At 40.8% G+C, this 17,169-nt stretch overlaps 1 protein-coding gene across 1 annotated transcript in view; it reads left to right on the top strand.

The window, feature by feature from the left end:
- The window catches only part of LOC121945951 (eukaryotic translation initiation factor 3 subunit H), a 68,810-nt gene extending 53,190 nt beyond the window's left edge, over positions 1 to 15,620 (top strand). Inside the window, exons 6-8 of the mRNA XM_042490334.1 lie at positions 7,588 to 7,708; positions 14,732 to 14,864; positions 15,306 to 15,620. Coding sequence (XP_042346268.1) covers positions 7,588 to 7,708; positions 14,732 to 14,864; positions 15,306 to 15,400 — 349 coding nt within the window. The 3' untranslated portion in view covers positions 15,401 to 15,620. The remainder of the gene's footprint in view (positions 1 to 7,587; positions 7,709 to 14,731; positions 14,865 to 15,305) is intronic.
- Positions 15,621 to 17,169: the final 1,549 nt, after the last annotated feature.

Genomic DNA, 17,169 nt, shown 5'->3' on the forward strand with positions numbered 1-17,169 from the left:
GTCTTCCATCACTAATGAGCACAATATGAACAAAATATCACCCCACCATATCAACTCACAGCCTGGCTCTTAAAGTCTCGTATTTAGTTCTCAGAGGCTCTTAGCATCAGTCTCGGGAGAATTTATCAGCAATCATTTATGGAGATAAACCGCTACAATTGGAGCAACAGCTGTGAAGCTTCCCAGGGGCAGGTGTGAGAAATTAGCACAATAACGACTCAAAGTGCTGATTTACACACTGTTGTGCGCGCAAAACACTCTGTGCTTACTTATACAATGCAGTGTAGTGCATCAGCAGTTGTTGTGATTCTTCTCATCTGTAACCTGGAACACAAGTAAGTCATGAATTAAATTAAACACTTCTGCATACAGAGCGCTGCAGAAAGCTTGTGCATGTCCAACAAGGTGTAGCTCCAGCACAGTCATTCACTGTCATCAGTTGTCAAATAGACTGAAGGAGAATACCTCACATTTCTTACATATTGTTCCATTTTCCAAATGACTACTCTGAGGTTGAAACACAGCTTTTGATGTGACCCGAAATGGGGCAGAGGAAGCCTGGCACTCCCCGTGGGTTTCCCAGCGCAACAGCCGATGGGATGTCTGGCGAGATGAAATTGTTTCCTGAAGTTGTCAGATTGCTGTGCTGCTCTGTCCTTGTGTTGGATTGTAGCGTCCGTCTCTCTACATCTTCTCCTGACAGCCCCGCCCTCTTCTCCTCATTTCCACCCCTTCAAAAAAAGACAACGATAATGGGTTTTATTTAATGTTTTTCCTTTTGTCTCATTTTCCAATCTGTGGCCCCATTCGTCAATGTCATGTACGTCTAAGGCTGAGTGAATGCAGTTTCACTCCAGCAAACAGGGTTGTTCTTACCAAAGATGATGATGTTGACCGTGGTGATGGATTGCAAGAATGTAAATTCATTTATGTAGCCATTTTCCCCACAAACAGCCTTGAAATGCCTCAACATTTGCTGCCACTATTCATGTCAGGTCAAAGCATTTTGCGTGTGGGCCATCTGACACGCTCCTCGCCTGCCTTAAGTTAAGACATTGTTCATTATAAATCATCCTTTAAACCTCATATTTACTTTTTGTTCCATTTAAATGAGTAACTCGTGATTCCATTACCCCCAGTCTACTTAGGGTAATTGGTCCCCTGCATAGAAATGTTGGACAATGGAAGGATATGTAAACATAGCTCTCTGCTTTACAGGACTACCTGACGATATATATTCAATAAGGGAACTGAGTGCGGGGAGAAAAGACGAGAACTGCGAGGCTTTTGTTAGAGCTGCAGCTGAAAGAGGAGTGAGGAAGGTGAAGAGACATATGGCCACAAAGGAGTTGTTGCTGTGAAAGAAATACACTTTGGAGAAATTATCCTCGACAGGAAAACCTCATCCGATGAGATAAACGCAAAAAAAGAGGGTTTTTTTTTTATACTCTTAAGGGTTTATGTCTCTTTTGAAATGAAGGAACGATAATGGACAGAAAGGAAGGCGATAGGGATTTAAACATAAAATTAACAGGCTATAGGGTATTCAGTCACATAAGGATTATGAATTTGTGTCAAAGCCACCATAAATCTGTCTGAAAATATTAATTTTATGCATACTTTTTTATCACTGAGCTAATACTATAGAGTTATGTTGGGACAATGTTAGATCTAGGCTATTTCATGTCCTCTTTAAAACCTATTATTCTGCTACAGAGGCAAGCCAGAGATCCATATTGTGCCCGAGTCCATCAGTTAAAAAGGCTCCATCAGAGTAAAACACTCATTATAAGAATGGAAGTCACTTCCTTGGCAGCTTTGTTAAAGAACTCCCCCCTGAACTTTCAATTTACTGAATGTCAGACCATTTTTGCCTACACATCAATACAGTTTTAGAATTTGTCCTCTATTGTCCTGTGTGAATATGAGCACGGAGGCTCAAGCATACATACAGTATACTGTATGGGCTGCCATTGAACCTGACCTTAAAACAGAATCGGTGATGATAGGAAGTCCCTCAGTCGACTTTGATTTCGAATTCAGGATTGATCGGAGCGCTCGCTGACCCACCTGAATAATTCAACCCTTTTGAGCTCATGACCAGACACTGTGTAGTGTAGAATGCATTATACGTTCAGTTGGTTCAACCATGTGTTATTGGTAACATCGCATTTTTTGACTGTTTTTTGAAATGTCAATTATTGTGTGCACAATTCTGAGAAATAGGGTGTTTTTTTCAAATACAGACTTTTTATACACAACAGTAACAACTAAACATGCACAAAAAACATGAACAAACACAGTAAAGAAAGTGTTAGTTGCATCACCAAATGTGTCAAGGACACAGAAAAACACCACGAAATTCAGAAATAAGAAAGTCAAACAAAATCCAGTGCACAGAATCACTTACACACACATGCACACATGTACGTGCACACAAAAGCACAGTCCAGCTCCCACACTCGACACATACAGAAACAACAGATGTTATGAAGGATCCTGCTCTGACTAAATGTTTTCCTTTGCATATATTATAAATGCTGTGCACCACACAAATTAGCTACCATATTGCTCGATGAAATAGTTTTAAATAGGCTTTCATCAGCGGGAATCAATTTTGACACAGCCGGAGGGACGCGGCAGGGAAGTGCTGTGGCGAGATTTGGTCCTGGGCCATCAGTTTTCATGTTTACAGCTCTGACACTGCAGTGGAGGGTTGACAAACCGATCACACCAGAGTCCTCACAGGCAAATATGACGGGATTGGATGTGGCTCAGCAGTCAAAACTATGGGAAAGACAATCAGAGCTACTGAAAATCATTAACTATTCTCACACGTTTGTTCTAAATGAAATTTTCAAATGTGAAAATCCAACAGAAATCCCATTCACAGTATTCATCGGCATACCTTCTGTGCCTAACACAAGGGCAGCAGGCAGGCCTTGAAGATGAATATTTGATCACCTAAATTAACACACTCCTCGCGCAGGTGCCAGGCTGTGATATGGATGGTGTTACAGATTGTCAAGCATGTGAGAAAAACATTATAAATCATCCTCAGCAGTGCTCATACAATTATCTGCATGCATATGGTTACATTAGTTTTCTCTCTCTGTGCAAGCAAGCTTGAGGGATCAGTATGTGTGTTTGCATGTAAATGTAATTAAGGTGTTACCAGTTGCATGTGGGTTGATGGCAGCCGGATGCTAAGCTGAAATGATCCCAATGAGTGGCTTCAGGGTGTGCATATATTTTACATATGTATGAATGCTCAATTTTATGCTCATGATTGTGATCCTTTAGTTTTTTTGTTCATGTTTGTTGTCTGGCCACACACTTTATTCTTTCTGGCAGTTCGCTAACTTTTTCTGACATTAATATTACACATTAGAATGCATTAGTATGCTGTACTTGAATGCGGGCACTTTTAAAGGAACTAACAGTAGAAAATAAGTGTCAGAACAACAGCAGCCTTGATGTAAGACTGGAATTTTATTTCATCATTCAGTCGTGTTGTTGTTTTTTTTTTTTTTTTTTTGTAAATCTTTTTAATTTCATGTTTACACTCTAGTGGTGGGAAGTGAGAACAAACTGTTCAATCCATTATTGTATTTATTTCTTTCCAGCATGCTATTCTGACAGTTGCACAGTCCAAAAAGATGATGTCAACTCATGCGTCTACGCCGCTAGAAACAAACAATTCAAAGTGTGGCTTAATTTCACAAAGTATGATGACGACAGTGCAGCTGTAATGTCTGTAAAATGATCTTTTTAAATAAGGGTTGAAACACAAGCAATATGCTGAAACTAGGGCTGCAATGGTATAAGATTTTTACTGTATGATAATCATCTCAGAAATGATCACAGTGTACATTATTACAGTATTATTAACAGTATAAAGCTGGAAACTTTATGCAACAAGGTCTAAAATTCCTGAAATGCCATGGCACTCTATGCATGTGTGTTAATGCTTCACAACAAAGCAGCACATCTGTTATTAAGTCTAAATATCCTGTTGTATAATTACATTAATGCCATGCAGGCAGGCTTAGCAGATCAGGTACAACACTTTATAGTAACAACCTTGTGTTCAGACTCAGATATTGTAAAGATAATAACTTCTTTACACAGAAAAAAAATCAATCCAATAGGGAAACGATAAATAACTACACCACGAAGCAGCATCAAAAATGGCATTGGTTTAAATAAAACCTAATCAGTTCCCATCCCCTATTAAACCCTCATCCCACCAAGAGCACTAAATTTGTAGCTCTCTTGCACACCTTACTTTTTAATATTGTAGAACCCCTAAGGCTCTTGTAAAATTTTCCATGCATTGTTTCATGTGACACACCAGGACACTCATTTGAGCTGTCTTTTAGACGAAGCCTGCAGCAGTACAATGACAGAGTGAAGCAGCTCTTGAACATTTCTGCTTCTTATGTTGATTCATGTTTTGCTACACCTCATTCAAACAGCAGGAGACTGGAGTTTTAAATACAAAAGAAATTGGCTCAAATTGACAAGGCAAATGTGTTTTGCTAAGGTCAATTCTGGTTACATCGGAGCTTGTTTCTCAGTAGCACCGATGGTAAGTGGCAATTCTTTTTAAATTCAACACATTGAGCAATCTAAGAAATTGAGGGTTGGTAAATTATTTCCTGACAAGATGATTTTTTTTAGCTTGCAAGAGAAGATGGAGAGGAGCCAGGAGAGAGTGGGGAATATTGATTTATAAAATTGTTAATTGAAAAATCTCACGGCAGAGAGGAAAGCAACTAAAATCACCCCAAACACTCTCCACTCTTCCCCCACATACTCACACAAACAAGGAAACACACACACAACAGTTTCATCAGCGCAAGTGTACACACAGCCAAAACATACACAGTGCTGGCAGTCCTTGCGGGTACAATTGCCATTTAAATAAACAGTCAGAATCTGTTTTCCCACAGTACATGCTGCATTATGTAGCACCCAAACATTCATAAATTAAACAATATAATTCCACGGAGGAAAGTACAAGGGGGAGATGTGTTGAAGCAGAGCACTGCAGCCTTGTCAAGGTTGAACTTAAGGCAGTAGTGAGACATCGTGTTAAAAATGTGGCTCATGGGAGGAGAGAGAGTAGGAATGCTGGTAGAGTTATGTTGAGAGTTGTCAGCATTGTCAGTGTGGCAGTGTTGGAAAAAGATTAGGAATGTGAGCAGAGAGACATAGCACCGGGACAAGAGGAAGGGTCCTCAGGTCTGAGTACTCTAAAATCCCCGGAGAGAGGTTTCATGTCGGGTGTCTTTCAGCATATATAAGAACAACGCGAGAGGAGGTGAAATCCAAGATTAGGTGAGAATGGAAGGCAAACATGGACTGTTGAAAAATGTGAATGCAGCATTTTTAGATTGCACCCGCAGGTCTCTGAAGGGACTTCTTAAAGCTTGGAGGAGTTCCCACCACGAGCCACTGTTTTTCATTTGCAGTGGTTGCCACTTGATGGAAAAGAGCATCCTGTTGTGTCAAAGGACAGATAATCTGTCAATGGTCTCTTGTAAGTTTTCTGTCGCACCAGAAGGGGTTGCTCTTGTAGATTTGCTTGAGGTAAATCAACTTGGGGGAGGACAGGTTTTTTTTAGGTGGTCAAACTATACAGAATGCATTTGCCAGGGTCTCTATGGAAAACCTGGAAAAGTCATGGAATTTCCAAATTTTTAAACTCATGGAATTAGTAAAAATCATTGAACGTTTTGGAAAAGTCATGGAATTTTGATGTGTGTAATGAAATAGTTACAGTAATCTTCTGAACATATGAAACATTGCAGCAAATTTATTTTCTGTAGTTGTCGACGTAACGTAGTTCTATGTGTTGACGTGTAACATACATTTCTTTATTTTCCGTCTCTCCCTTCATGTATGTCAGCTATCTAGAAATATGTTTGAATAGAAATTGAGTCTGATATGTTTAAAAAAATGTGAAGCAAGTGGAGCAAGAAAATTTATACTTTTTCATGATGGCTCTTTGAAAAGTCATGGAAAAATGAATACATTTTGTCCATGTAAAAATATGTGAAAACCCTAATTTACACTTGTCTAAAGATCACAGACGAAGACCACCTGCAGATCTGATCTGCCTTATTAAGCCATTTTCTCATAGGAACATCAGACATTTGTCAGGAGAATCATGTCCCCTTCATGTATGTAGCTCACAAAAGAAGATTATTTGTTTCAGAAGCATTCTTACCTACTGGATATACTCTATTTGGTAAAGAAAAGAGGTCATGCCTGGGTACAGAAGCCAGAACATGACATGGATTACACCTAGGTCATGTAGCTGGTTCAGAATCTGGTCATAAACAGCAGTTTTTTTCCAATTCTTGAATCTTCCTGACAATTGTAAACTCTTGAAACCTGAGCTGATTGGCATGATTTTTTTCAGAAACATGGAAAGAAGGGGACTAATTTTCAGGACACCTTTTACTATTTTTTTCTGCAATTTGCATTTCGTGCCAAGTTTTTGATTACCTTTTTCGCCATGTTTTTGAAAGAAATCAAACCAATTTGCATATGTTTTAAAGGTTGTAAATGCTTGTGAAAGGTATCTAAATGCAGCACAAGAAAACTGATGTCGATCCAGGTTTCAAAAGGTTAACTTTTGCCTCTACCATGAGTTCCCGACATGTTTGTGTAAACGACCACTCTTCTTTTCCGATGGTGTTTGTTTTCTTCTGGTATCTCTTGAGCCTCTTGATGGAAACACTCTTACATAAAGACAATACAATTACCTGTAATATTTACACATGGGCCCAATTGAACCTGACACCCAATAAGGAGCTGGCAGGGTAAAGTCTGTTTAATGTCCGATGCACCCGATTTAGACAATTATATTTTCACATACAGCTCCTTCGTGAATGTCTAGATAACTTTAGGTTTGCAATACATGTGGGAAGGGGGCTTTAGATAGCCTTCTGATGCAGTTCCTTCTATTTGCATTTATGCTTTGTATTGAGAAAGTTAATATCAGATGTAAATGGGGTCCAGCAAGCAGATTGCATTCAGCCAGGAAAGAGTTGATGATCAGATAGAATTACAGCATGGTGGTCTTGCAACAAACAAAACCCTCCAACCTTTAAATTAGTTTGAGTTGTGTCAAACCAATTGTATTTATATAACCCACAACCGTGCAATGTGGACATACTCTCACAGGTGGCTCCCTCATCTGTGTAGGAGTTGCTGGTTGTGGCTCAAGAGGAAGAGCAGGTTTTCATCTAATCACAGAGTTGGCTGTTTGATGCTTGTCTCCTCCTGTCCATGTGTTTATGTGTCCTTGGGAGAGACAACCCCAAATTGCTGCTGATAGCCAAAACAATGCCTTGCATGGTAGTTTTTTGGCTATCAGTGTGTGTGCATGGTTGAATGCTTTGGAAAAAGGCACCACATAAATGCAGTCCATTGTGTGTCAGAAATGGCAAAATTCATTTCAAATGTATAAATATTAGCTTAAACTCAGAGGCGATAGGAAGAACTTGTGTTTTGCTCACATGCTGATGGCAGAACAAAAACTGTGTGAATGACATGCTGGCATTTGTCTTCCAGCAACCATTTGGAGAAGAGCCTTCAGCTTCTGATGGACCGGGTGGATGACATGAGCCAAGACATTGTCAAGTATAACACCTACAGCCGCAACCTGAGTAAGCAACAGCAGCAGAAGCACCAGGTAACTCTCAAGCACACCCGCACATACACACAAGCTTTCATGGGCTGAAGCGCACACACCACCTACAGACACAATGAGAAAGCAGCAAGCAGAAACTCAGCCTACCAGCATGCGCGCAAGGGAAAGAGGCAAACACGCACACACACATTCACCTGAAGCCACAAACTCAGCAGGATAACGGCAGGTATATTTCTCTCAGCCATGGACACAACCAATTGCAGCTATATTCACAGCAGGTAAGCAGCAAGAACCCACCTGCACAAACCCATACACACAACCAAAAGTATGGTACTCTAGGGTTTCAAATTATTGTACTTGGACCCAAATGAGGACCACCTAAAGTCACTACAGTACAGTGGACATCACAGGTTAGAAATATATAAATATTGACTTCTGTAACTATACTCACATTAATACTGCGCAGTAATAAAACTCTGCCTTCACACACACAGTTCACACATACAGTAGTAAGCAGTCTTTGGCCTCTATGAATCTGCAGCTCTGTTGGTACGCTGTAATGAGCAGGTAATTTACATACTCTGTCAGAAAACAAATGTCCAGTTGGAGCAGACATGCCGCACTATACACAATATAGTTAATCCCTGAGTACAGAATCGCTTTTTTTGCTGTCTTTTTTACAGCAGGACATGTTTTTGAAACTGTTATATTACAATAATGACGCCTGAGCGGGTAAGACTGTTTGGCATTGCGGTCCTGTTTCTGCACTGGAAGCAATCCTCAATCGAGTAGTGGAACGGAGTAGTAAACAACTCTGTGCTTCCATTTTTGTGGGTATTAAAATGAGCAAGATCGGCTCTCACCTGGGTGCTGCTTGCATTGCATAAAGCTGAGCTTTTCTCCACTGTCCCCTGAGCACCTTTTAAACCTCTGTAGCTCAGCAGGCGGCGCTGGGCTGTAACACCAGCTTCCATTTATCATGAACAAAAGCCTTTCAGTGTCCCAAGTCCGTCTGTGAAAATGGCCCACAAGAAGCAGCCTAAGGAAACATTAGCCAAGGACAGACATGTGTTCTGAAGTAACAAGTTCAGCAGTGTAAGTGCACAGCCTTAGATGATCAAACGCACATCATTGACTTCACTGCTTCAGTTTAATATTTCAGCATTTTATAATGATGATTGTGATAGTAATTTGGATGGCAAGAGATGTGGACACTGGGTCCAAAGTGGGTAGGGGACAAATTATATTCAGTCATATGGGGTCTGTTGGGGCTCAGTTGTACTGCTGCAGGTCTCATTACTCTGTATTTTGTATTTCTACAATTTACCTCGCAACTTACTTTTCACCAAGTGTTGCCTCTTTGTTGTTAGCAACTGCTACTCTGTTAAGCTGTCAGAGCGAGTATCTGTCACTAACAGCTCTTCCCTGAAGAAATATTACAATTTTTGCAAAAACAAAAAGGGAATCTCAGAGAAAAGCAGACAAAAGGGTCAACAATATGCGTTTGAAAGATATCAAAGTGACTCGGTAGAGCTGAGAGGTTAAAAAGATAAAGACAGAAGCTCAAACCTTTAGATCACAGTGGAAAGATGAACCACTGCATCACCTGGGGATCGAGACACAAGACAGTGAAATTAAGGAGCAACACTGTTCCCGTAAGGCAGGGTAGGTCTTTATTCACATTTACGGTCATTAAAAAACAAAAGCAGCATGTGTATATGTTCGACATACGTTACCATCAGTTGCCATGGCCACAGCAAACACAACCCTTGGCACTTCATACTATTAGTTAGGACAAACTCTTGGCTGCCTGTACACATACTACCAGAGAGTGAGCGGTCAGCTGCCAGCCTAAGGGTAAGGGATGTGGGCCTAGCTTCTGTACCCCATTTAAACACAGATAATAACTTGAAACAAAACTGAAAAAGGAGGAAACTCCACCGTCCGTCTTCCTCTGGGCACTCAGAAACATCTCTTATCAACTGCAGTCCTCCACCTGGTCCAAAGAGTCTCTTAATTACTTCAGCATGCCCCCTTTAAACTAACACAGGCTCTATGCATGGGGTGAGCCAAACCCTCTGAGCCGAACAAGCCATGCAAGACAGCTAATAGGGACAGTTGTGCCGTGACACTAGCGTAGCATGAAAATGCTTCCCTACTAAGTAGGGTATAATGTTTAATGTATAGTTCCTTCCAACCTCTCTAGGTAACAAGTATTACCACCACATGTGCCAAATGCACAACCAATACTTAACCATAATTAGACTGAAATCCACAAAAACAGCCTGAAAATTGCATGAGAGTTGTTTAAGCACAGTCCTGTAGTCGTTGAACCCTGATTGGAGCTGGCCCATGCTACGCTATGATTGGCCAGTCTGCGTTCAAGGGTGGGACTTGACAAAAAGTCAAGTGTCGCAACAGAAGAAGATAAGATGAGTTCCACGGTGATAACTTTCCAGAGTCGAAAAATCCTGAGCAGCGTTCAGACTCACAGATCACCATTACCTGAAGATACAAACCCCAAACCCCCCCCCTTTTTTTTAATGCAGGGCCATTTTTAGTCTGAACTCCCATTTATCTCAGAATGGATCTGACTTGTGCGTCATAACCCTCACCTACGTCAACAGGAGGTAAAGGTGATGTTTAAGGCATGATCAAGAATGTAAAACACATAGTGCTCAGAAAAATTAACATGAGGTGATGTTGCACTTTTACACATTAAGCACATTAAGTACGTTTTTCATCAGGCAAGACCACAAGACCACTTGCTTAATTAATCTTAAAAAAAAAAATAGGACTACTAAACATCTGCAGTAAAATACAGTAAGACAAACACTGCTTTGCTTTACAATACAAGCTGTGTTTTAAATGTACATTAGTGGGCAACTAGTAGTAGCCTCAAGCAAAGACCGGTTTAAAAGGCATTCCTGTTGTTTTGAGCAGACACTAATAAGATAAGCTTGCATAATCAAAATTCTCAAATATTCAGCAACTGACATGCGCCCACTGGAGATCAGCATCACTTCAATTTCAGACGTACTTCCCCTTCATCTGTGGCATTATTTTCCCTCTCAAAGAAACGGTTATTTTCATCACTACAAGGGCTACTTCTGTGACACACTCATTCTTGTGTGAAGCGCAGGTTCGAAAGGTTAAATACCACGAGTCAAGCTCAGATCTTCAGAGAGAGCTGATATATATGGATTCAAAGCAAGTATTAATAAACAGAGCCTTTCTTTATTTTAATGAGTAAGTGAAAATCCTCTGTTTTATTCTTTTTCGGTACCAGTGAGACACATCACAAACTTCATTTAAAAGCAGCAGCAGCGGCGGCACTTTAGAAACCGCACACAGAGCCACACACATATTTGGTTTGCAAAGACTCAAGACACACACACACACACGCACACCACCTACAAGCACAAACTCAGCCAGAAGCACCAAAAACACCAGAACAAAACACACACAGAGACACACGGATGAAGTCAGCCGGGTACCATCTGCAACTACAACCTCAGCCAGATGCATCATAAACATTTGGCAGCGCATGCAAACACAAAGGGTCATAGACACACACCCATTACTCAGGAAAATGGAAGCAGAGAGACACTGCGCTGAGTAACGCACACCTACGTCCAAGCAACTACATTATTCTGTCATTATTCCCTGCAAGTGGAAAAGAGGAAATGTCTGAAGTGTTAATGATAATCCGGGCTGAGTCATCGTCGTCTCTACTGTCAGCGAACTAAGCCGCGGCCAAGTTCACACACATTAGGCAGACTTACAACAAACATGCATCTGTGACCACAGGTAGTCCGCCGCATACACACAAGACAAACACAACTCGGGCCACGAAAAAACACACACCTACGTAGACACACAACCTCGGGCCAATCACCCACACTCCAGCCATTATGATCCATCATCCTCCCCTACCGACCTTCTCATCATCACAGCCCGCAGGCCTTACCTCTCTCTCTCTCTCTCACACACACACACACACACACACTCATGTCATACTCAATATCACACAGAAAACACCTTTAATGGTGTCGACTTTCTTCCTGATTCACGTGATTTTCCACAATGAGCAAACAGCGCACACAGAGACAGAGAAAGTGAGCTTCTATTACACCTTTCAGACATCTACAGTACTTGCCTCACGTAATCTTGTGCTATTGACCCAGCTGCTTCCTGGACAAATGGAGCCTTATTAATCATCATAGAAAGTTGCAAAAAGGCTCTGTGCTCAGAGGGCTCCATTTTTCATTTATAGCCCTCTAAATTTGGTAAATAGCAGGTTCCCAGGCACAATCTGTGGCCAAGTTAGTCTTTGTATCAGGAAATTTATGTCTCACGCCCCCTGATTTATTCATTTTCAATTTTCTTTTTTCTTTTCTTTTCCCATCGACAGAAGCAGGCAACACTTTGCAGAAGATTAGGTATGGAGCAATGAGTTAATCTTATGAACCATGGAGTCATGATTCATGGTTAATGATACAATTCAGCTACCATTAGATGATTCAGCAATATTTTCCAAGTCATTATTTCTGAGCTATACAATTATTTTTGATGTATAAACAGAAAATAATCACATGAAAGTCAAGCCAAGTCATGACTGAGAGTGATTGGTTGTAGTAGATGCATACAAAGCCACAAAGAAGTCTCTGGCAACTCTGGAAAATAGTCATCAGTTCAAGCGTTATTGCTTTTGAAACAAAGTGCATGAAGGTTCAGTGGTCTGATGCAGAGCCCATGTTGGACCCGATCCGAAATGGACGGATGGAAAAGCTCCGTGAACCAGATATGCATAAATTTAAATTCTTAAAAAGAGACCTGAGGATTATTAGACCAGATCGTTCGACCCAAACAGACACAAATAGAGAAAGAACACCACAAACAGAATCAGCAATGTGATGCACCATAGCAAGCAGATGTGGTCAAAAAGAGCAACAGAAAGCACTAATAGACTGTGAAACTTGTAGAAACTAATTTTCAAAAAGGATAAACAGAAAATCATCATTTTCTATTTACTTCTATTTACTAATATCTGTGACGCAAAGTTCAAAAAGTGTTTGTCCTTTACATTCTTTTTTTTTTTTTTTTTTACATAGGGTACTGATTTCCCATTTTCTCCGTGGTGATAGCTGATACTGAGTACAATCTGTTCCACTCGAGTATTAGGTATATCGACCATAGACTGTAAAGATATTGGATGTAGTTACAGTGACATCATCCTGTGGTTTGTAGACTCCCATGATTGTGATGAACTCATAGATTTTTTAATGGCTTTTCTGAGCTTGAGGGAAGTTTAACAAATAGTAAATCTCCATGGAGATTAAAAATTCATAACAGAAATAGTCTTAATTGACTTTGTTGTTCGAGATGTCCTTTCAAGAGTTTTACAGATGTCTCTCATAGAAAGGTGGTCTATGGGGAAAAACAATTTTTGGATGTTTTTAGCGCAAAACTGTGAGTAGCCACTGGAGAAAAAAAAATCAGAACCTTCAGTGGCCAAAAATGTGTCCCCCTTGTTAACCTGGCATCCTTCTCCATCGGTCGGTCTGTCCTTGTTAAAAATTAACAATCGCCTACTGCCTCTAGTCAGGATACCAAAACTAGAAATTGTAACCATCATACTAAAGCCAAATATAGCACAGTGCCAAAAACTAAACATTGCCAGCATGACTCATGGTATTTCCAGCAGCATGCTGTGAGGATGCTTCTCTGCAGCAGCCCCTCGATGGCTTGTGAAGGTAGAGGGTAAAATAAATTCTGAGGAATCCTGCTGCAGTCTCTGAAAGGACTGCGACGTGGGACGGGATTGTTTTCCACCAAGACAACGACCCCGAGCATAAAGCCAAAGCTACACAGGAGTCCAGACCTCAATCCATCTCAGACTCTATAGCGGGACTCTGAAACTGCTGTTCCCTCACAGTCCCAGTGCAACTCGACAGTCAGTGCAGTTTGTAAAGAAAAATTGGGAAAAACAGCAGTGAAAGGTGCCTCCAAGTAATGCTGACTTGAAGGAGGTTGTTTTATATTTGTACTTAATATAGATCAATTAGATTTTTTTTTCTACTCGTGACTTTTACTTCTAATGGGCGGAGGTAAATACTTTCTAGGCAGTGTATGTCTATATTTATCTATGGAAGGTGGAAGTGCAAAACTGTTTTGTTTGTTTGTTTCTAAAATTTGCATATATTAGCATTTTGATTATGCACAGCCATGCTGTGACGCATTGGCAGAGCAAAAAAAAAAAAAAAAAAACTACAGGAGTAACGATTCAATTGAACTAATAGTTTTATATCCTATTTATTGTTTATCATCGCAGTTTTTGTCAGCTTCAGTCACCCGTGCAGGTGCGTTGTGAGAAGTGTGGTTGAAAGCACTCAAGTTGCTCCCACGTCGTTTTTTTTCTACTCGTCTGCCGCAACCTCCCCTTCCACGGGTCTGTGTCAGTCTCCCCTCCATCTTGCCAAATTAACAAGGCTTTTAGGATCTCCAGAGACCCGGCACCTCACTGATTTACCGACTGTCAGCCCTCCACAAATCACTCCATCCCTGTCAGCACTTATAACTCTTCTCTCTGTGTCTGTCTCCCTTATCTCCTCTTTCATAGCCATGTTTCTTTACAACTCACTTCCCCTTCTGTTACCGTTTCAATTGTCTGTCTTTCTTCTTCTTGGCCCTTTTTTTTACTATCCGCTGCCACTTCGGGTTATCTGCATCTCTCTCACGATATTTCTTTCCTTCCTGTTAATCTGTCTTTTCCGTTCTTGACTTTATTACTCAAGTGCCTTTTTTTTAATAACTTTCTTTACTCCCTCTTTCACTTCTCTTCATTCTCATCCTGTCTTCTATCTCCTTGTGCCTTTCCCTTCTCCTTTTCTCTCTATTGTTTGTATAACAATCTGTTCTCTTTTCACATTTCTTTCTCTTGATGCTGTTTAGTTGTTTTTTTTTTTTTTGTCCTTTCCCCCAGTGGGCCTCCATCCAATCTCTAATGCAGCCCCCTTCTCTCTCTCTCTCTCTCTCTCTCTGTGTGTGTGTCCCTCCCTTCAGTACCTCCAGAGGCGGCAGCAGGAGAACGCCCAGCGACAGAGCAGAGGGGAGCCCCCGCTGCCTGAGGAGGACATCAGCAAAATGTTCAAGCCCCCTCAGCCTCCACCGCGCATGGACACACTGCTCATTGCAGGTACGCACGCACTGACACAAACATACAACCTCCATGTGCGGACAGCGCACGTCATCTCTGAGACCCCCCTCGCTCCAAACTCCATTAGCCGCCTCTGCTCCCCTCACAGGAGCTCAGGTTCTGTTTTGTAATTATTTCCGCCATTATCTTGAAATTACATTAATTTAAAGTTTATTGACTCAATCTCCAACTCGACCGCCCCTTTCCCTGCTGTTTCATGCTGTTCAGCTCTCCCCCGCCTTCTGACAACATTCTGATCCTTCCGTTTACTTCGTTCCCCACTAATTTGATGTTTTGCTGTGCTGCTGTTTCCCCCTCCCCCGTCTCCTGCCTCCGCATGTTTGTGTGTGCATGTTTGTGTACAATTGTACGTATGTATATTTCTGTGGGTGTGTGTTTTTGTGCGGGGGTGCGTGGATGCATGTGGCTACCCTCCAACAGGGCAAGTTAACAACTACTGCCAGAATGTGAAGGAATTCACCTCGCAGAACCTCGGGAAGCTGTTCATGGCGGAGGCTCTCCAAGGCCACAACTAGAGGCGAGAAACAGGGTAAAAGAATCTGCGAGAGGGCGCACAGAGGAGGGGAAAAAGGAAAGGTATCTGAGATGCGAAACCACCTTGAAGACAACTGGAGGACCACCGTTACTTGTTTTCTAAGAATTTAATCTTTGTTTTTATGCCTAGCTCCAACTTGGATACAAAATTATCTTTGAAGATCACTTGATTTTGATTTAAATAAAAGTCTTGCATCTCCACATTGTCTCTGGCTCCGTGCGTTTTCACACTTGAACTGTATTCAGCTTTTTATGGTAATTGCAGCATATTTTATTTTTTAGTTTGTAGACTTAGGCATTGTTTTGTGTTGCTTTTGCACACAATATTAATATGCTAAATTGGGGCTTGGGTGCATAATATAAAATAATTATACAACACAATGGTACTTAAATATAATTTTATTGGTACATGCTTTTTGTCTCGCAGTTCAGACATCGAGCAGGTAGAACCAATTATTAGTGGATTTGCTCAAGAGTTTGTTTGCATGGTGGGAACAATGATATGCTTGTAAACAGAACTGCAACAGAAGTATCAGTGAGAGTTGAGCGTTAAATGAAATGCCAGGTACATGACTCGGCACCCACTGTCTCAACACACTAAATAGACTTTTGATTGCATCTTTTTTTTTCCCCCTGAAGTGAAATGACATGACGCACCAGAATCTGCCTCTCTTACGCACAGATAGCAATTAGCACCTGTTTATTTTTAGGAAGCAAAGATAAAGTCCCAGTAGTGAAATCTGGCTTTAAACAAAGATTTTTGTTGTTGTTGAGTGCTCAAGGAAACATTTGAAGACAGAGCTGCAGGTGTGCCAAATGACAGACTGAGAAAAATGAGGCAGCATTCCTTATTTAGTGTTTTTGTGTCTGTAATTGCCAAAAAACAAGAAATTATCTGGTAACACAATTGGAGAGAAATTTGATGATTGGGGAGCCAATTAAGTGTTTTTGAAGTTTATTCATAAAGAAATAGACAGGGATAGATTCTGAGGAATGAATCAAAGTGATGTTTTGTTGATGAAAATGAATCTGAGCCATCTGTAAAGACAAACATCACTGAGAGCATTGTGCATGATGAGAGTTGTCAGCTCTTACAAGAATGTGGGTATATTGTATGACAACCAGCTGAAGTGGGATGTAAACATAGAGATGATTATCATGGCCATGAAAGTTTGCCCTTTTAAAAAATGTGGCTCTTTTTCAGTTATTCTTACAATCATCAATCTTTTATTAAAGTCCTTTGACCTTTTTTTATTGTAGTTGCTGGCCTATTAGAGAAGGATAGAAAGCTTGAGCGATATCAAAGTCTATTCAATAATTATTGAAGGGATTTGACTTCTTTTTGTGACAAAGCTGAAAGAACTCAATGGTAACATCCAACCCACAATACCTAACCACATCGTTGAAAGCAAATTCTCAGTGTAGCCTTCAGCGTGTTGCTCACTCAACCTGTCTGTTAAAGTAATCTTTATTCCACATGCTATTCAAATTCTCAAATCTTTACAGTTCATTTGTATGTTTATCTACAGCTTTATAACTGTAATTCATTCATCGACTCTGTGAAGCTGTACTTGCATATATTAGTTCCTCAACCTAAAAGCTAATGTCAGCTTGCTAACATACAGTCACAATGCTATTGTGCAGCAGATGTATGTTTGCCATTTAGTTTAGAGCAGAGGCAGTGGCCTGCAGGTAAGAACCGGCCTCCAAAGGATCCAATCCAGCCCCCTAGATGACTCTGCACGCCTAA

The sequence above is a fragment of the Plectropomus leopardus genome, chromosome 7 (genome assembly GCF_008729295.1).
Source record: "Plectropomus leopardus isolate mb chromosome 7, YSFRI_Pleo_2.0, whole genome shotgun sequence".
Classification (NCBI taxonomy): domain Eukaryota; kingdom Metazoa; phylum Chordata; class Actinopteri; order Perciformes; family Serranidae; genus Plectropomus; species Plectropomus leopardus.